This window comes from Cherax quadricarinatus, chromosome 1 (assembly GCF_038502225.1).
Source record: "Cherax quadricarinatus isolate ZL_2023a chromosome 1, ASM3850222v1, whole genome shotgun sequence".
Classification (NCBI taxonomy): Eukaryota; Metazoa; Arthropoda; class Malacostraca; order Decapoda; family Parastacidae; genus Cherax; species Cherax quadricarinatus.
In genome coordinates, this window is record NC_091292.1 from 3,468,470 (window position 1) to 3,490,448 (window position 21,979).

Sequence of the window (21,979 nt, forward strand, 5' to 3'; positions counted from 1 at the left end):
ATAAATTTAATTCAAAGACAACTTGCTCAGAAATGCTCAAAAAATATCAAAGTATTTTATCCCAAATGATATATTACCAACTATTCTAGAAAATACCCAACTTTGCCCAGTGTAAGTAACGCATCTTTTTACAAGTGTATGTTGCTTAAATATTTTGGTAATATTTTTTTTTACTTTAATTCGTGTCTGCACAAATAACTCATCACAGTTGTAACCAGATAATAACATGTGAATAGTTCATTGCCACTAATTCTAGGGACCCACAAACTGAAAAAAACCAAGAATATTGTCCTAACTAAACCTTATGAAACACCACTACATCCCACTGACACAGCTAACAAGATAAACGACTTCTTCTCAACCATAGGATCTAATCTCGCCAATAAAATCCCACATACCAATGCCCATGCCGGGGACTACCTAGATGGGAATTTCCCAAATTCCTTCTATCTTGCACCAACTGAGCCCACGAAAGTCACCGAGATTATAAAGTCACTTAAAAATAACTCAGGGAATCTGTCTCATGTCCCACCATTACTGTACAAGCACCTTGTGGCTTAGCACTTCTTTTTGATTATAATAATAATAATACTGTACAAGCTAGCGGCCCATGTCCTTTCGCATGCTATTTCATTACTTTTTAACGAGTCACTAGAAACTAGCACCTTCCTGAAACTACTCAAGATGGCAAGGGTTACACCAATACATAAAGGTGGTGACCCTACAGACTTAAACAACTATAGGCCAATATCAAACTTACCATTGCTATCCAAAATCTTTGAGAAGCTCGTGCACAGGAGACTATATTCATTTATAATGGCACAAAACTTACTCAACCCCTGCCAATTTGGATTCAGGAAAAATAAAAGCACTAATGATGCAATCATAAAAATGCTAGATCTGCTTTACACAGCATTGGAAAATAAGGAATATCCACTAGGAATTTTTATTGACCTAAGAAAAGCTTTTGACACAGTAGACCACGACATCCTACTCCACAAACTTGACCATTACGGTATAAGAGGCCATGCGCTTGCTTATTTCAAATCTTATCTTACTAATAGGTATCAGTATGTCACCATTAAAGACACAGCGTCAACAACACGGCCACTTGATACTGGAGTTCCGCAGGGAAGTGTCCTTGGTCCCCTGCTCTTCCTCATATACATCAGTGATCTTCCAAACGTATCCCAACACCTGAAACCCATTCTCTTTGCTGACGACACGACTTATGTCATCTCTCACCCTAATCTTGCCACCCTCGACACCATTGTTAACGAGGAGCTGATCAAAATATCGACTTGGATGACAGCCAATAAACTTACGCTTAACACTGACAAAGCCTACTATATTATGTTTGGTAGCAGAGCAGTAGATGCACAAATTAACATTAAGATAGACAACACTCTAATTACCAGACATAATGAGGGCAAATTCCTAGGCCTATACCTTGACAACAACCTGAATTTCAGCACCCATATACAACACATAACCAAAAAAGTATCCAAAACGGTTGGGATCCTCTCCAAGATACGATACTACGTGCCGCAAAATGCCCTTCTCACACTATACCACTCGCTTATTTATCCATACCTCACCTATGCTATTTGTGCTTCGGGATCAACTGCAGCAACACACCTAAAGCCAATAATAACCCAACAAAAAGCTGCAGTAAGAATAATCACCAAATCCCATCCCTGGCAACACCCCTCCCCCCCACTCTTCATAGATCTAAACTTACTCCCTGTTCAGTACATCCACACTTACTACTGTGCAATCTACATCTACAGGACCTTAAACTCCAATATCAACCTTGACCTAAAACGCTTTCTTGATAGTTGTGACAGAACCCACAGGCATAACACCAGACACAAACATCTCTACGACATTCCCCGTGTCCGACTAAACCTTTACAAAAATTCAATGTATGTCAAAGTCCCTAAAATCTGGAACACCCTACCTGAGAACTCTAGAACTGCAGACACATTCATCACCTTCAAAGCTACCATTAGAAAACATCTTATGTCCCTGATGCACCCCGTCAACTAACTACACGAATACCACCTGGTGGTTCACACTTACACTCACTCACTCATTTGACCATAAACAGAAATATTAATCTCAGTCTTAAAATAATGAATCCTGTGATACTCCAATACTGAAACTATGTACTGTGCCAAAACAAAAGCATTCACATTGCTAAACTCACAAACTAGTATTTAGTCACTTAGCCATAATACCAACTTACCTCATAATTTGTAATATTTTAAAATTACGAATTAAACTAAGTCTGCCCGAAATGCCTAGCCATGCTAGGTGTTCTAGTGGTACACTATGTAATCATTATTTTACTACATGTAAAGCACACAATAACCAAATTCTGTAAACTCAGCATTGTAATCCTTATAGAGAATAAACTTTGAATTGAATTTGAATTGAATTGAATTGAATAGAATTGAATTGAATTGAATCAACACTGTGGTGCAGTCCCTGGATCCATTATGTGCCTCTGTTATCTTGTGACTACCACACCATAAGTATGGGATGCATAATAAACATATTAAACTAACTTCATTCCCCTCATTAAAATGTTATAATTTTTGAGCATACATTTGAGCCCATTTCAAGATGCTGAGTCACTACAGCTGTACTGATAGGGAACTGCTTGACAGTGATGCATTTCTCTCTTTTTATTTACAATTAAGAAAACTTGGTTTTATGTTATTTCAGATTCGGATCATGACCAAGCTTGGTGATGAAGAGGAAGTCCCAGCTTTTGATGATGTGTTTCGGGAGGATGAAGTAAGAGCTATAATTTCATTAGACATACAGTGATACACTTGTTGGAAAATATCAAAATGATCATAAAATAAATACTCTTTATGTTCAAATAAGGACGGAAAGCCAGTTTTTAGGTAGAAGACAACAAATCCAGATAAATTCAGATGTTTTATAGTGAACACTAATATGAAATTGGCCTCTTATAGAGTGAAGAAGAAAGTGATGAAGAAGGAGGGAAGCGACCACGCTTTGATGAAGAGGCTCTTGAAAAACGAAGGGAAAGACGACACTGGGAGCAGCAGCGTCACAAAATTATTTTTGATTACACACAATTTTCATATTATGGAAGCTCAGTAAGGGATTTCTATATTTATGATTTTTCTTCTCCCACTCAACTTTCACTTCTTAACCCATCCATCTAAGAGATCAGTTTTCCCTTGTAATTTTTTTTTTTTTATTAACACACTGGCCGATTCCCACCAAGGCAGGGTGGCTCGAAAAGAAAAACTTTTCACCATCATTCACTCCATCACTGTCTTGCCAGAAGGGTGTTTTACACTACAGTTTTTAAACTGCAACATTAACACCCCTCCTTCAGAGTGCAGGCACTGTACTTCCCATCTCCAAGACTCAAAAAGTAATTCTGTATCTCTGCCAGAATGTTTTCTTAACGTAAGGATTTCTCTGTTTTACTGCCCTCTCCTAAAGTGAAATAACTTTCTTGGAGTGGATAATTGTGACAGGACCCACAGGCATAACACCAGACACAAACATCTCTATGACATTCCCCGTGTCCGACTAAACCCTTACAAAAATTCAATGTATGTCAAAGGCCCTAAAATCTGGAACACCCTATCTGAAAACTCTAGAACTGCAGACACATTCATCACCTTCAAAACTACCGTTAGAAAACATCTTATCTCCCTGATACACCCCGTCAACTAACTACATAAAAACCACCTGGTGGTTCACACTTGCACTCACTCACTCACTCATTTGACTATAAGCACAGAAATATGAATCTTAATCTTAAGATAATGATTCCTAACTAGTCATAAGTTTGCCTGTGATACTCCAATATATAAACTATGTATTGTGCCAAAACAAAAGCATTCACATTGCTAAACTCACAAACTAGTATTTAGTCAACTTACTCCATAATTTGTAATAATTTAGGGTTAAGAATTAATCTAAGTCTGTCCGAAATGCCTAGCCATGCTAGGTGTCCTAGTGGCCCCCTCTGTAATTAGCATTTTATTACATGTAAACCACACAATAACCAAAATCTGTAAACCCTGCATTGTAATCCTTATAGAGAATAAACTTGATTGATTGATATTACATTTTTGGTGTATTGTATTCATATTCTGTTAGATTTAATTAACTTCAGTTAATCTAATCTAAAACATCTCTTGAGGAGGATTCAGTTATATCCATGTGCAGTACTGTAGTAATAAATATTTTCTTTAGGTGGAGAGTTGACTCTTTACTCTCTCCTCTTTTTTACCTTCTCTTTCCCCCTAACTCTTTGTACTTTTCCACTTCCCCTTTCCTTTCTCTCCCTCCAGACTATGACCACCTCACTATCTCCTTTTTTTTTTTCTTCTTGGGTTTACAAGTTAAGATGTGTTACACCTCAGTTCATTTCAAAGTCTGTTATTGGTAACTTCTCACTCTTCAACCCTTTTCCCTCCTTCACATTATGAGTTAATCTCTTGAAGTCTGCTAGTTGTTTTATAATGAAATTTCATACTTTGTTGTGTGTGTTAATTCAAAACTTCCATAATATTAATATGTTCACTTTTTTGTTGTACTGTATGAGTAATGTATGTGATTTCTTTTTTCTTGTATGATATATGTTTAGATGTTTTTCATATATTTCATCAGTAAAATTATTCTGTAGCTTTCTTGGTTGATGCTTCAGTTTTTTTCAGAATTTTTAGTGTCTGGCTGATTTTAATTCTACCTGTTGTGCATAACTGAGAGTGACTTTTTTTTTTTCTCCCTCCCTCCCCAGACTGCAACTTTGATGTTTGACTTGGCATGGAAGCTGTCTAAAGACTCTAATGAATTATTATGGTAAGTTCATAAATTCAAAACGTATATTGAAGCTGAGAGTGGAAATGTGCCTTAAAGTTTTTTTTATTAAGAGTTTTATTTTTTCTGTTCTGATAATGTATTTTCATAATGCAGTGAACTATATTTAAAATTTTGTTATCTTGTTCACAGGCTTTGATTATTAAACAGATGCAGTAAAGCCTCTCATTAACAGACTAACAAGGGAGGGAGTTTATGATCATTTCAATTTTACCCAGCTCCTGAATTATGAAATTAATATTTCATGATCATCTGGTTGTCTTCTGAAGTAGCGACTTGGTCCGCTCATGCAGAAGACAACTGATACTAAGAATACAGGTATTGTTACCTGTAGTACTGCAGTACAGTACTGTGTTGTATCGTAATTTTAGAGTACAGTACTTGTGTAATTTACAAAAATTTTACTTACCTTTTGTGGTGTAGAGATGAAGTTTAAATGGCTGTGATCAATAGTGGTGAGTCAGACTACATCATCTCTGTCTCAAGATAAAAGTTAAAACTCTACTAGTACAAATGATGTAGATAACCAAGAAGACAGATTTCTGAGAACTATACATTTTCTCTGGGCCCCAGCACTTGCTTTAGAAGCCATTGTTAATTGCACTTTACATAATGTTAATAAAGTCACGAAATGTTTTAAATCTAGGGAAAATTAGAAACTGAATTGCAAGTGTATGCACGAGTGAGCACAAACAGTACTGGTATGAATGGCCTATGGCTTGGGAACAATGAAAATGGATAGGACTGAACATAGGCAGTTTTGCCTGTACTGGACAAACATTGGAGTTAGCAGACTTAACCTGATATTTCAGAAGACAGCTAGACACTATCACTACAGACAAAATACAGAATTACAGAATTTTGTCCATTTTGTCTGATAATTACAGCATTTGCCCAGCCAATTTTTTATCTGAAATTGCCAATTATCTGTTAATGAGAGGTCCATCAATGAAAGGTGTTATTGTATATGTACACGTACATATGTGATGGTATAGAATGTAATGTTCAGTGCAAGTATAGGAGGCTGGGTCCTGGAGGGAACAGAAGCAATTGGTGGAAGGAGGTGAAGAGGGTGGTAAGAGAGAAGTAGTTAGCACATGAGAAGTTGAAGAGTTAATATGTGGAGAGTAAAATAGAAATAAAAAAAATGTGCTAAGAACTGTGGGTGAAGTTTTATCAACAAATTTTGCTGAGAATAAAAAGTTATAGAATGAGATCAGTAAGTTGAGAAAGTCTAAGGAACAAATGGATTTAACAGTTTAAAACTAAAGAGGAGTTTGTAAATGGTCTAAGTTGAACCGAAACATCGTCGTAAGCTCCTATCTCCTATGTGCGGGTTATTTGTGTATCGTTCCAGTCAAGGACAGCCATTATTTAAGATGTGAAGGTATTGGGAAGATGAAGGGAATATTTTGAGTTGAAGAAGAAAGAGATGCAGGGATTTCATGCAATGGACAGGAAAATATACCATCTTGCAGGAGTGAGGAAGAGCAAGATGCAAGGTGGGGGAGGTGTGTGAGGAAATGGAAAGACAAATGGTGTAAAGCAGCTGGAACAGATGGGATCGCGACAGAAATGTTAAAAGATTGTAATAATGTTGGTAGAATTACCGACAATATGTAAAGTAAAAGGACACAAGTGCAACTAGTATTGCACCTCACTCTGAGCCTATATATACCCTCTGTGTCCATGTACTGTTTGTAACGGCTTGACAGAGCTCCTGGAGAGGGAAACATTGCCACAATAAAATGTCACATTAGTTGCACTTTTGTCCTTTTACTTTACAGAAATGTTAAAAGCAAGTGGGGATGTAGTTTTAGAATGGTTGATACATTTCATCATTATATGCATGGGAAAGGTAAATAAGAATTGGCAGAGAGTATGCTTAGTTCCTTTATATGTGGGAGAAGGGGATAAAAGAATGTAAGAGTAATAAAGGAATAAGCCTATTGAGTATACCAGGTAAAGTGTATAATAGCTGTTGTTGAAAATAAAAATAAGACAGTATGGAATAGGTAGTCGATTATAAAGCAGTAAGAGTTTGTGTGGATAGCAAGATTTAAGTTAGAGTATGAAGGAGATGGGGGGTCATTTTCCAGTAAAAATATGCCTTAGACAGGGATGTATAATGCCACCATGGTTGTTTAACATATTTATAGATGGGGCTGTAAAAGAAGTGAATGCTGAGGGAGGGTTGTAGAATTAAAAGATAATGAATATGATACAATGTAAGAGTTGTCTCGGTACCTTTTTGTTGGTGACATGGTTCTTATAGGAGATTGTGAAAAGAAGGTGCAAAGGCTGGTAGAAGAATTTGGGGGGGGTATGTGAAAGAAGGAAGTTAAAAGTGAGCATAGAAAAGAGCAAGGTAATAAGGGTAACGAGAAATCTAGACAGTGGAAGACTGGCTATCAAATCAGAGTGACGGGGTAAAGGTGAAGTAAATGTGTTTAGATATTTGGGAGTTTACTTGTTGGCAGATAAGATGAGGTAAGCCATAGAACTGAAGAGGGGGAAAGAAGGTGGGTGGTACATTGAGGCATCTGTGGACACAACGAACCTTATCCATGGATGCAAAAAGGGTAAATGTACCAGAGTATAGTGGTACCAACACTTCTATGGGTGTGAAGCATGGGTTTTAAATGTCATAGTGAAGAGGAGGCTGTAGGCAGTGAAAATACGATGAATATTATGCCGAGAATTTGGAGCATGGAGATTAGGTGTGAGAGTTACCAAGCATTATTCTGAGGCCAGAGAAGGGGTTGTTACAACAGTTTGGACATACAGTATAGAGAGGGTGGAGCAAATTAGTGTGGTGGAGGGTTGGAGGGAGGTTTTGAGTGCTGAGGGACTTGGACCTTTAAGAGGCTTGTGCCAGTAGAGGAATTTTTTTTTTTTTAATACATCAGCCATTTTCCACCAAGGACGGGTTGCCCCCCCCCCCCCCAAAAAAAAAAAAAAAAAACTTTCGCCATCATTCACTCCATCTCTGTCTTGCCAGAAATATGCTTACACTACAATTATAAAACTGCAGCATTAACACCCCTCCTTCAGAGTGCAGGCACTTGACTTCCCATGTCCAGGACTCGAGTCTGGCCTGTCACTTTCCCTGAATCCCTTCATAAATATTACTCTGCTCACACTCCAACAGTACGTCAAGTCCTAAAAACCATTTGTCTCCATTCGCTCTTATCTAACACGCTCATACATGTTTGCTGGAAGTCCAAGCCCCTAACACACAAAACCTCCTTTACCCCCTCCCTCCAACCTTTCCTAGGTCAACCTCTACCTCGTACCAACCATCTTTGATATTGTTTTAATGTCACCTTTGCACCATTTATAACGTTTCTGGCATATTTTTAAATGTTTATACAGTAGTGTATTGTAATAAACAGAATAGAGGAAATAGCTCTAATCTACATTATTTAGGTATGCATACTGGTCAGAGACCCAATCATAAGTCTGAGTCGTCGGTAAACGAGTACGTCGCTAAGTGAGGAGACGCTGTATTTAAAGCAAAATTGTGTAAGTTTAGATATGTATTGGATAAAAGAGAAAATATTCTTTTTGCCAAGGCATAACATACATTTTGCATGTGTCAAAAATGTTTAAGCCTTTGATGTTTTTGTAGGTGGGCAATTGTTGGTGAAACAGAACAATTGATCTCAGAGCAAACAGAGCCTGACAAATACTTGTTGGTAACAGCCACTTTGCAGAACCATGTATCTCGTCTTAACCACAAAGCACAAGATGAACAACCGCTGGATTGCCTCAGGATCACCTTCGAAAAAGAGTATCCTTTTTCAACAGTTTTTACTTTCTATCTAATGTTTAGGAAAAGTTTGACATTTGGTTTGTTGAAAGTATTGTTAATACGTAATTTGTAAAATATGTTAGATTCAAACATATCAATTAATATAGGTAAGTCACATGTATTTCTCTCAGTTAGATTTTTTATGTGCAGAAAATTGCTGCCTTTTGGTGAATTAATATTGCTTTACTGACTTATTTGTTCTTGTTAAATAACTGATGTCTGGAGAAATTAAAAAAATTTAATTTTCATAAAGGGAACTGTTTTTGCCATAAGGTGAGCATGTGATCTCTGCATCAGGCCCCAGTGGCCTGGTGGCTAAAGCTCTCGCTTCACACACAGAGGGCCCAGGTTCGATTCCTGGTGGGGTGGAAACATTTTTGACATGTTTCCTTACACCTGTTGTCATGTTCGCCTAGCAGCAAATAGGTACCTAGGTGTTAGTCAACTGGTGTGGGTCGCATCCTGGGGGACAAGACTGAGGACCCCAATGGAAATAAGTTACAGTCCTCGATGACGCACTGACTTTCTTGGGTTATCCTGGGTGGCTAACCCTCTAGGGTTAAAAATCCAAAGAAAATCTTATCACAGTGGACTGTGACAGGTTCCATAGTTGCCATGAATCATACTTGATAGAACTCACAATGCCAGTTCAGGTGCTAGGTAATATTTGTTCTCATGTGTACTTTCTTATCAGTATACTGTACACTGAAATTTCCTGGTCTTGCAAGATTAAAGTGTGAAATTTCAGTTTGTATTGAGAAGAGTGTAGACAAATGAACAAATATTACCTGGCACCAGTGTTAATAATGGGAGCTGGCAAAAGTGATCTGTAGCAGTCATGAGGCCTATCAGACCTGTGGACATGGTAAGAGTTCTGGGCTCTTTGTCTGTGGGTCAGCAATTTGTGGCTCATACAATTTTTTCCCTTTAATTATGTTAAATTTATGAATGTGAAACTTTAGATTGTTTTCTCTAAACAGGTTTTTTCCTTAATTATCGGTAAAGATTGCAGCTTGCACTGTATCGCCATTGGAGCTTGGTAGAGAGCATGCGTCACTCTCTCTACTCTGCCACCACACTTAGACTCTGGACACTCAAGGGAGAAAAGAGACTACACGAGTTATTAGCAGAAATGGGGTAAGATTGTCCTGGTGGAATTATCAGTGATTTTTATTTTTTAATGTGCATGTTTAAATACTTCGAGATTTTTATGCATAAAATTTGTGGCGAGAATGAGAACAGTGTTAGAAAATGCACTGGAGGGTCCTGGGAGGTACAGCTACTTCACTGAACCCCAAAGTTCCTATGGGTCTGAACTTCTGTTGCTTTTCTTGCCACTGGATGTCACTGCACTTGGTGCTCTGCTCTCCGAGTGGGTCATACTGTGCACTTGCTGGCTCAATTCCTGCTTCTCACCTTGATTTAGAATATTTACAACCTGTTGGGAGTCTTATCTGTTCTACACCTGCTTGCATGGGGTCTCTGAAAAATGATACTCTCCAATCTGTTCCTGTCATCTAGAAATTGCCCCTATGACTTCAGTGTTGTGTTCAGATGTTTATTGTTTTCAGATTGTTCACCAATTGCATTACATAGATGCCTTGCCATACAATGGGACAGTACCATATAGCAATATGATTATTATAATCCCTTATTGTGATTATATTTGCCAGGGTATGCTACAGCCCCTGTTGTGCCACTGCTTGTTAAAAGCACAATCAGCCAGCCAGTCTGATGGCAGTGATTGATATTGGCAAGGGAATATGAGTGTTGCTGTCATTCCTGTATCCCTTGTTGTTACTGAACTTTGATCTGCCTCTCTCCAGTCATTGTAGTCCTTTTTTGGGTTAGCATCATGAGCACATCTAGGATACAACACCTAGTCTACTGCAGAATTATCCTAACTTGCCTGTGTTGTGTATCTTTATATGTGTATGCTTCTAAACTGTTGTATTCTGAGCACCTCTGCAAAAACAGTGATAATGTGTGAGTGTGGTGAAAGTGTTGAATGATGATGAAAGTATTTTCTTTTTGGGGATTTTCTTTCTTTTTTGGGTCACCCTGCCTCGGTGGGAGATGGCCGACTTGTTGAAAAAAAAAAAAACGCCTGTGGGGAAATCCCTATCTCATTCTGGATTTGAGGGGTCCTGTATGTGCATCTACTTCTGCCCACATTAAAGATAAAACCCATCTCTGAGGGTTCCTTCACCAATGTTCAGCCGGGGATGGCTGCCAAGCTTGGTCTCTACTAATCTTCTCTGATACAGGTATAGCATTCTGATTCAGCCTGGCTTTTTACACGAGTCTATCGATCTATCATTTTCAATGTTTGTACTTGTAGTGCATATTTCTCTTCCCCAATGATTTTCAGTGACAGGCTCAGCATTTTTTTTTTTTTCTGTCCTGGAATCTATGGACAACATTTTGTCTTTGGCTGATGAGCTTCTATATTAAATATAGACATACATTCACTCTTCAGCAAAGTTTTGGGTTTTCACGACTTAACTGATAACTTTTCACTTGAACATGGGGTTCATTCTGGGGAATTTTGTTAAAACTATTTACTTTGTTTTACCTCTGCAGCCAGACAGGGGACACCTTTCCAGGTCAGATTGATCTCTTGGCTGTCATTTGTGCATCCACATGTGCTTGCAGAGTGAGCCTCTGTATGTTACATAAAAGTGTGGCTTCAAGTTCTGGGGCTTGTTTTCATGCAGTAATGAGCCTTTTGGTCTTGCAGAATGCTGTCTCTTTAGCTTATATTCATGTGAGAGCTTAACTATTATGCACCTTTTCAACGTGATTATTAGGTGTCCAGTTAAGTCTCCCCCTCATACAGTACTTCTGGACTCTCGATTACACCTTTGAATGCCTTCTCCATTCTTGTGTTCTAGTTGTATGATTCCGTGTGGGGTCCCTAAGGCCACCACAGCAGAGCACTGCATTTTGACCCTAACAAAAGAACCACCTACTACAACTGCTCTCTTTCAGCTGATATTTGGGTTTTGATACATTGTGAAAACTCTAGACGTCAGTCATATCAAGCAGTGAAGAAGGTTATTACTGAGCACAGAGAGCATGTAGGGACATTACTGGGGTTGAGATGCAAGTAGTATCTGTATGATTGAGGTATGCCTTATTCCAGGTGGGGAACCCTAGCTTGAAATGCATCTTTCACTAGGGTCAGAATTCAGTTTTATGGCTATACCAATTAAAATGTGAAGCACAATAGTAGTTTTTCAATTAGTGCTGTTTGGTTAACCCAGAAGTACTTTAGCACAATTACTAGTACTTATCACTTTAACCTGAAAATATGAAATGTTATAATATGGATTTGTAGATGGTTTATAATGTTAATCCTGTTATGGTACTGAAAAAGTTAGTTAAAACTCTTGAGAGGGATGTTAGCATGCCATGTCCTGCTTATGACTCATCACTCTTACTGATAATATATTGGCTAGGTTTTTATTTCTATATTTTACTCGTATTCATTTTATTGCATAGACTTCTAATTGCAGTATTTATATTTCACCATAGGCTTCCTCTAGCACAGTGCAAGCAGAAGTATTGTGGCATGGATGTCTCTCTTCGTAATGAACTTCAATCCCTACTTGAATCTAAAGCAGAAAAATATGGATTGAATAATATACTGTTTGCCTCTTTCTCCATATCTCAAGGCTTTAGAAGCAAATTCAGTGCTCTGGATTATGTGTATGCTACATCAGCTCTCTTAGAAAATACTGATAAAGAAAAGACTGCCACGGATGCCTTTCTGGATGTTACAGACAGCCTTACCATGTAAGTATTTGTCTAATGTTAAGTAGCATTCTCCCCATATACAGTATGATAGTTGATACGTTTTTCCAAATTATTTCTAAAAAAATTAGCACCTCTGCCATTTTTTTGTAATTTTAGTACTTTTTTTTTTTTTTTTCTTCAACAAGTCGGCCGTCTCCCACCGAGGCAGGGTGACCCAAAAAAGAAAGAAAATCCCCAAAAAGAAAATACTTTCATCATCATTCAACACATTCACCACACTCACACATTATCACTGCTTTTGCAGAGGTGCTCAGAATACAACAGTTCAGAAGCATATACATATAAAGATACACAACATATCCCTCCAAACTGCCAATATCCCAAACCCCTCCTTTAAAGTGCAGGCATTGTACTTCCCATTTCCAGGACTCAAGTCCGACTATATGAAAATAACTGGTTTCCCTGAATCCCTTCACTAAATATTACCCTGCTCACACTCCAACAGATCGTCAGGTCTCGAGTATCATTCGCCTCCATTCACTCCTATTTAATACGCTCATGCACGCTTGCTGGAAGTCCAAGCCCCTAGCCCACAAAACCTCCTTTACCCCCTCTTTCCAACCCTTTCGAGGATGACCCCTACCCCTCCTTCCTTCCCCTATAGATTTATATGCTTTCCATGTCATTCTACTTTGATCCATTCTCTCTAAATAACCATACCACCTCAACAACCCCTCTTCTGCCCTCTGACTAATGCTTTTATTAACTCCACACCTTCTCCTAATTTCCACACTCCGAATTTTCTGCATAATATTTACACCACACATTGCCCTTAGACAGGACATCTCCACTGCCTCCAACCGTCTCCTCACTGCTGCATTTACCACCCAAGCTTCACATCCATATAAGAGTGTTGGTACTACTATACTTTCATACATTCCCTTCTTTGCCTCCATAGATAACGTTTTTTGACTCCACATATACCTCAACGCACCACTTACCTTTTTTCCCTCATCAATTCTATGATTAACCTCATCCTTCATAAATCCATCCGCCGACACGTCAACTCCCAAGTATCTGAAAACATTCACTTCTTTCGTACTCCTCCTCCCCAATTTGATATCCAATTTTTCTTTATCTAAATCATTTGATACCCTCATCACCTTACTCTTTTCTATGTTCACTTTCAACTTTCTACCTTTACACACATTCTCAAACTCATCCACTAACCTTTGCAATTTTTCTTTAGAATCTCCCATAAGCACAGTATCATCAGCAAAAAGTAACTGTGCCAATTCCCATTTTGAATTTGATTCCCCATAATTTAATCCCACCCCTCTCCCGAACACCCTAGCATTTACTTCTTTTACAACACCATCTATAAATATATTAAACAACCATGGTGACATTACACATCCCTGTCTAAGACCTACTTTTACCGGGAAGTATTCTCCCTCTCTTATACACACCCTAACCTGAGCCTCACTATCCTCATAAAAACTCTTTACAGCATTTAGTAACTTACCACCTATTCCATATACTTGCAACATCTGCCACATTGCTCCTCTATCCACTCTATCATATGCCTTTTCTAAATCCATAAATGCAATAAAAACTTCCCTACCTTTATCTAAATACTGTTCACATATATGCTTCAATGTAAACACTTGATCTACACATCCCCTACCCACTCTGAAGCCTCCCTGCTCATCCGCAATCCTACATTCTGTCTTACCTCTAATTCTTTCAGTTATAACCCTACCGTATACTTTTCCTGGTATACTCAGTAAACTTATTCCTCTCTAATTTTTACAATCTCTTTTGTCCCCTTTCCCTTTATATAAAGGGACTATACATGCTCTCCGCCAATCCCTAGGTACCTTCCCCTCCTTCATACATTTATTAAACAAAAGTACCAACCACTCCAACACTATATCCCCCCTGCTTTTAACATTTCTGTCATGATCCCATCAGTTCCAGCTGCTTTACCCCCTTTCATTCTACGTAATGCCTCACGTACCTCCACCACACTTACATTCTGCTCTTCTTCACTCCTAAAAGATGGTATACCTCCCTGGCCAGTGCATGAAATTACCGCCTCCCTTTCTTCCTTAACATTTAAAAGTTCCTCAAAATATTCTCGCCATCTACCTAATACCTCCCTCTCCCCATCTACTAACTCCCCTACTCTGTTTTAACTGACAAATCCATACTTTCCCTAGGCTTTCTTAACTTGTTTAACTCACTCCAAAATTTTTTCTTATTTTCATTAAAATTTCTTGACAGTGCCTCTCCCACTCTTTCATCTGCTCTCCTTTTGCACTCTCTCACCACTCTCTTCAAATTTCTTTTTCTCTCCATATACTCTGCTCTTCTTATAACACTTCTGCTTTGTAAAAACCTCTCGTAAGCTACCTTTTTCTCTTTTATCACACCCTTTACTTCATCATTCCACCAATCACTCCTCTTTCCTCCTGCCCCCACCCTCCTATAACCGCAAACTTCTGCCCCACATTCTAATACTGCATTTTTAAAACTATTCCAACCCTCTTCAACCCCCCCACTACTCATCTTTGCACTAGCCCACCTTTCTGCCAATAGTCGCTTATATCTCGCCCGAACTTCCTCCTCCCTTAGTTTATACACTTTCACCTCCCTCTTACTTGTTGTTGCCACCTTCCTCTTTTCCCATCTACCTCTTACTCTAACTGTAGCTACAACTAAATAATGATCCGATATATCAGTTACCCCTCTATAAACATGTATATCCTCAAGCCTACCCATGAACCTTTTATCCACCAATACATAATCTAATAAACTACTTTCATTACGTGCTACATCATACCTTGTATATTTATTTATCCTCTTTTTCATAAAATATGTATTACTTATTACCAAATTTCTTTCTACACATAGCTCAATTAAAGGCTCCCCATTTACATTTACCCCTGGCACCCCAAATTTACCTACTACTCCCTCTATAACATTTTTACCCACTTTAGCATTGAAATCCCCAACCACCATTACTCTCACACTTGATTCAAAACTCCCCACACATTCACTCAACATTTCCCAGAATCTCTCTCTCTCCTCTACACTTCTCTCTTCTCCAGGTGCATACACGCTTACTATAACCCACTTTTCACATCCAATCTTTATTTTACTCCACATAATCCTTGAATTTATACATTTATAGTCCCTCTTTTCCTGCCATAGCTTATCCTTCAACATTATTGCTACTCCTTCTTTAGCTCTAACTCTATTTGAAACCCCTGACCTAATCCCATTTATTCCTCTCCATTGAAACTCTCCCACCCCCTTCAGCTTTGTTTCACTTGAAACCAGGACATCCAGTTTCTTCTTATTCATAACATCCACAATCATCTCTTTCTTATCATTTGCACAACATCCACGCACATTCAGACTTCCCACTTTGACAATTTTCTTCTTCTTATTCTTTTTAGTAATCTTTACAGGAAAAGGGGTTACTAGCCCATTGTTCCCGGCATTTTAGTTGACTTTTACAGCACGCATGGCTTACGGAGGAAAGATTCTTATTCCACTTCCCCATGGATATAAAAGGAAAAGTAATAAGACCAAGAACTATTAAGATAAAATCAAAGAAAAGTCAGATGAGTGTGTATAAATAAACGTGTACATGTATGTGTAGTGTGACCTAAGTGTAAGTAGAAGTAGCAAGACATGCCTTCACTAAATATTACCCTGCTCACACTCCAACAGATCGTCAGGTCCCAAGTACCATTCGTCTCCACTCCTATCTAACACGCTCACGCACGCTTGCTGGAAGTCCAAGCCCCTCGCCCACAAAACCTCCTTTACCCCCCTCTCTCCAACCCTACCCCGCCTTCTTTTCCCTATAGATTTATATGCTTTCCATGTCATTCTACTGTGATCCATTTTCTCTAAATGACCAAACCACCTCAACAACCCCTCTTCTGCCCTCTGACTAATACTTTTATTAACTCCACACCTTTTCCTAATTTCCACACTCTGAATTTTCTGCATAATATTTACACCACACATTGCCCTTAAACAGGACATCTCCACTGCCTCCAACCATCTCCTTGCTGCTGCATTTACCACCCAAGCTTCACACCCATATAAGAGTGTTGGTACTACTATACTTTCATACATTCCCTTCTTTGCCTCCATAGATAACGTTTTTTGACTCCACATATACCTCAACGCACCACTCACCTTTTTTCCCTTGTCTATTCTATGATTAACCTCTTCTTCTTTCTTTCAACACATCGGCTGTATCCCACCAAGGCAGGGTGGCCCAAAAGGAAAAACAAAAGTTTCTCCTTTCACATTTAGTAATATATACAGGAGAAGGGGTTACTAGCCCCTTGCTCCTGGCATTTTAGTCGCCTCTTACAACACGCATAGCTTACGGAGGAAGAATTCTGTTCCACTTCCCCATGGAGATAAGAGGAAATAAACAAGAACAAGAGCTAGTAAGAAAATAGAAGAAAACCCAGAGGGGTGTGTATACATATGCTTGTACATGTATGTGTTGTGTGACCTAAGTGTAAGTAGAAGTAGCAAGACATACCTGAAATCTTGCATGTTCATGAGACAGAAAAAAGGACACCAGCAATCCTACCATCATGTAAAACAATTACAGGCTTTCGTTCCACACTCACTTGGCAGGACGGTAGTACCTCCCTGGGCGGTTGCTGTCTACCAACCTACTACCTAGAATGATTAACCTCATCCTTCATAAATCCATCCGCCGACACGTCAACTCCCAAGTATCTGAAAACATTCACTTCTTTCGTACTCCTCCTCCCCAATTTGATATCAAATTTTTCTTTATCTAAATCATTTGATACCCTCATCACCTTACTCTTTTCTATGTTCACTTTCAACTTTCTACCTTTACACACATTCTCAAACTCATCCACTAACCTTTGCAATTTTTCTTTAGAATCTCCCATAAGCACAGTATCATCAGCAAAAAGTAACTGTGCCAATTCCCATTTTGAATTTGATTACCCAAAATTTAATCCCACCCCTCCCGAACACCCTAGCATTTACTTCCTTTACAACCCCATCTATAAATATATTAAACAACCATGGTGACATTACACATGCCTGTCTAAGACCTACTTTTACCGGGAAGTATTCTCCCTCTCTTCTACACACCCTAACCTGAGCCTCACTATCCTCATAAAAGCTCTTTAAAGCATTTAGTAACTTACCACCTATTCCATATACTTGCAACATCTGCCACATTGCTCCTCTATCCACTCTATCATATGCCTTTTCTAAATCTATAAATGCAATAAAAACTTCCCTACCTTTATCTAAATACTGTTCACATATATGCTTCAATGTAAACACTTGATCTACACATCCCCTACCCACTCTGAAACCTCCTTGCTCATCCGCAATCCTACATTCTGTCTTACCTCTAATTCTTTCAGTTATAACCCTACCGTACACTTTTCCTGGTATACTCGGTAAACTTATTCCTCTCTAATTTTTACAATCTCTTTTGTCCCCTTTCCTTTTATATAAAGGGACTATACATGCTGTCGGCCAATCTCTAGGTACCTTCCCCTCTTTCATACATTTATTAAACAAAAGTACCAACCACTCCAACACTATATCCCCCCCTGCTTTTAACATTTCTGTCATGATCCCATCAGTTCCAGCTGTTTTACCCCCTTTCATTCTACGTAATGCCTCACGTACCTCCCCCACACTTACATTCTGCTCTTCTTCACTCCTAAAAGATGGTATACCTCCCTGACCAGTGCATGAAATTACCGCCTCTCTTTCTTCCTTAACATTTAAGTTCCTCAAAATATTCTCGCCATCTACCTAATACCTCCATCTCCCCATCTACTAACTCCCGTATTCTGTTTTTAACTGACAAATCCATACTTTCCCTAGACTTTCTTAACTTGTTTAACTCACTCCAAAATTTTTTCTTATTTTCATTAAAATTTCTTGACAGTGCCTCTCCCACTCTATCATCTGCTCTCCTTTTGCACTCTCTTCACCTTTCTTTTACTCTCCATATACTATGCTCTTCTTATAACACTTCTGCTTTGTAAAAACCTCTCATAAGCTACCTTTTTCTCTTTTATCACACCCTTTACTTCATCATTCCACCAGTCACTCCTCATTCCTCCTGCCCCCACCCTCCTATAACCACAAACTTCTGCCCCACATTCTAATACTGCATTTTTAAAACTATTCCAACCCTCTTCAACCCCCCCCACTACTCATCTTTGCACTAGCCCACCTTTTTGCCAATAGTCGCTTATATCTCGCCCGAACTTCCTCCTCCCTTAGTTTATACACTTTCACCTCCCTCTTACTTGTTGTTGCCACCTTCCTCTTTTCCCATCTACCTCTTACTCTAACTGTAGCTACAACTAAATAATGATCCGATATATCAGTTGCCCTTCTATAAACATGTACATCCTGGAGCCTACCAATGAACCTTTTATCCACCAATACATAATCTAATAAACTACTTTCATTACGTGCTACATCATACCTTGTATATTTATTTATCCTCTTTTTCATAAAATATGTATTACTTATGACCAAATCTCTTTCTACACATAGCTCAATTAAAGGCTCCCCATTTACATTTACCCCTGGCACCCCAAATTTACCTACTACTCCCTCTATAACATTTTTACCCACTTTAGCATTGAAATCCCCAACCACCATTACTCTCTCACTTGATTCAAAACTCCCCACGCATTCACTCAACATTTCCCAAAATCTCTCTCTCTCCTCTACACTTCTCTCTTCTCCAGGTGCATACACGCTTGTTATAACCCACTTTTCACATCCAATCTTTATTTTACTCCACATAATCCTTGAATTAATACATTTATAGTCCCTCTTTTCCTGCCATAGCTTATCCTTCAACATTATTGCTACTCCTTCTTTAGCTCTAACTCTGTTTGAAACCCCTGACCTAATCCCATTTATTCCTCTCCATTGAAACTCTCCCACCCCCTTCAGCTTTGTTTCACTTAAAACCAGGACATCCAGTTTCTTCTCATTCATAACATCCACAATCATCTCTTTCTTATCTTTTGCACAACATCCACGCACATTCAGACTTCCCACTTTGACACTTTTCTTCTTCTGAATCCCTTCACTAAATATTACCCTGCTAACACTCCAACAGCTCGTCAGGTCCCAAATACCATTTGTTTCCATTCACTCCTATCTAACACGCTCACGCACGCTTGCTGGAAGTCCAAACCCCTCGCCCACAACACCTTTACCCCCTCCCTCCAACATTTTCGAGGACGACCCCTACCCCGCCTTCCTTCCCCTACAGATTTATACTCTCTCCATGTTATTCTACTTTGATCCATTCTCTCTAAATGACCAACCCACCTCAACAAACCCTCTTCAGCCCTCTGACTAATACTTTTATTAACTCCACAGCTTCTCCTAATTTCCACACTCTGAATTTTCTGCATAATATTTACACCACACATTGCCCTTAGACAGGACATCTCCACTGCCTCCTCACTGCAGCATTTACAACCCAAGCTTCACACCCATATAAGAGTGTTGGTACTACTATACTTTCATACATTCCCTTCTTTGCCTCCATAGATAACATTTTTTGCCTCCACATATACCTCAATGCACCACTTGCCTTTTTTCCTTCATCAATTCTATGATTAATCTCATCCTTCATAAATCCATTCCTAAATATCTGAAAACATTCCCTTCTTCCATACTCCTCCTCCCCAATTTGATATCCAATTTTTCTTTATCTAAATCATTTGATACTCTCATCACCTTACTCTTTTCTATGTTCACTTTCAACTTTCTACCTTTACACACACTCCCAAATTCGTCCACTAACCTTTGCCATTTTTCTTTAGACTCTCCCATAAGCACAGTATCATCAGCAAAAAGTAACTGTCACTTCCCATTTTGTATTTAATTCCCCATAATTTAATCCCACCCCTCTGCCGAACACCCTAGTATTTACTTCTTTTACAACCCCATCTATAAATATATTAAACAACCATGTTGGCATTACACATCCTTGTCTAAGACCTACTTTTACCGGAAAATAGTCTCCCTCTCTTCTACACACCCTAACCTGAGCCTCACTATCCTCATAAAAACTCTTTACAGCATTTAGTAACTTACCACCTATTCCATAAACTTGCAACATCTGCCACATAGCTTCTTTATCCACTCTATCTTATGCCTTTTCTAAATCTATAAATGCAATAAAAACTTCCCTACCTTTATCTAAATACTGCTCACATATATGCTTCAATGTAAACACTTGATCTACACATCCCCTACCCACTCTAAAACCTTGCTCATCCGCAATTCTACATTCTGTCTTACCTCTAATTCTTTCAATAATAACCCTACCGTACACTTTTCCTGGTATACTCGGTAAACTTTTTCCTCTATAATTTTTACAATCTCTTTTGTCCCCCTTCCCTTATATAAGGGGACTATACATGCTCTCCGCCAATCCCTAGGTTCCTTCCCCTCTTTCATACATTTATTAAACAAAAATACCAACCATTCCAACACTGTCCCTTCCCCTGCTTTTAACATTTCTGTCATGATCCCGTCAGTTCCAGCTACTTTACCCCCCATCATTCTATGCAATGCCTCACGCACCTCCCCCACGCTCACATCCTGCTCTTCTTAACTCCTAAAAGATAGTGTACCTCCCTGGCCAGTGCATGAAATTGCCACCTCCCTTTCTTTGTCGACATTTAAAAGTTCCTCAAAATATTCTCGCCATCTACCCAAAACCTCCATCTCCCCATCTACTATCTCCCCTACTGTCTTTAACTGACAAATCCATTTGTTCCCTAGGTTTTCTTAACTTGTTTAACTCACTCCAAAAAATTTTCTTTATTTCATTAAAATTCTTGACAGTGCCTCTCCCACTCTATCTGCTCTCCTTTTGCACTCTCTCACCACTCTCTTCACCCTTCTTTTACTCTCCATATACTCTACTCTTCTTATAACACTTCTGCTTTGTAAAAACCTCTCATAAGCTACATTTTTCTCTTTTATCACACCCTTTACTTAATCATTCCACCAATCACTCCTCTTTCCTCCTGCACCCACCCTCCTATAACCACAAACTTCTACCCCACATTCTAACACTGCATTTTTAAAACTATTCCAGCCCTCTTCAACCCCCCCCCCCCCCACTACTCATACCTGCACCAGCCCACCTTTCTGCCAATAGTTGCTTATATTTCACCCGAACTTCCTCTTCCCTTAGTTCATACACTTTCACCTCTCTCTTACTTGTTGTTGCCATTTTTCTCTTATCCCATCTACCTCTTACTCTAACTGTAGCTACAACTAGATAATGATCCGATATATCATTTTTTTTTTTTCTCCTTTTCCTTTCTTTTCTTTTTCTTTTCTTTCTTCTCCTCAACAAGTCAGCCGTCTTCCACCGAGGCAGAATATTGTCTGTGTACAATAAGTGACAGTATTGAAATAATTCACAAATAACCTGTA

General features: G+C 38.8%; 1 protein-coding gene across 2 annotated transcripts in view; it reads left to right on the forward strand.

The window, feature by feature from the left end:
• Cdc45 (cell division cycle protein 45) overlaps positions 1-21,979 on the forward strand; it is a 115,207-nt gene that overhangs the window by 83,085 nt on the left and 10,143 nt on the right. For both annotated transcript variants that reach the window (XM_070084804.1, XM_070084867.1), the window contains exons 4-9: positions 2,731-2,802; positions 2,988-3,134; positions 4,799-4,860; positions 8,510-8,671; positions 9,698-9,829; positions 12,230-12,490. In XM_070084804.1, the coding sequence (XP_069940905.1) occupies positions 2,731-2,802; positions 2,988-3,134; positions 4,799-4,860; positions 8,510-8,671; positions 9,698-9,829; positions 12,230-12,490 (836 nt within the window). The remainder of the gene's footprint in view (positions 1-2,730; positions 2,803-2,987; positions 3,135-4,798; positions 4,861-8,509; positions 8,672-9,697; positions 9,830-12,229; positions 12,491-21,979) is intronic.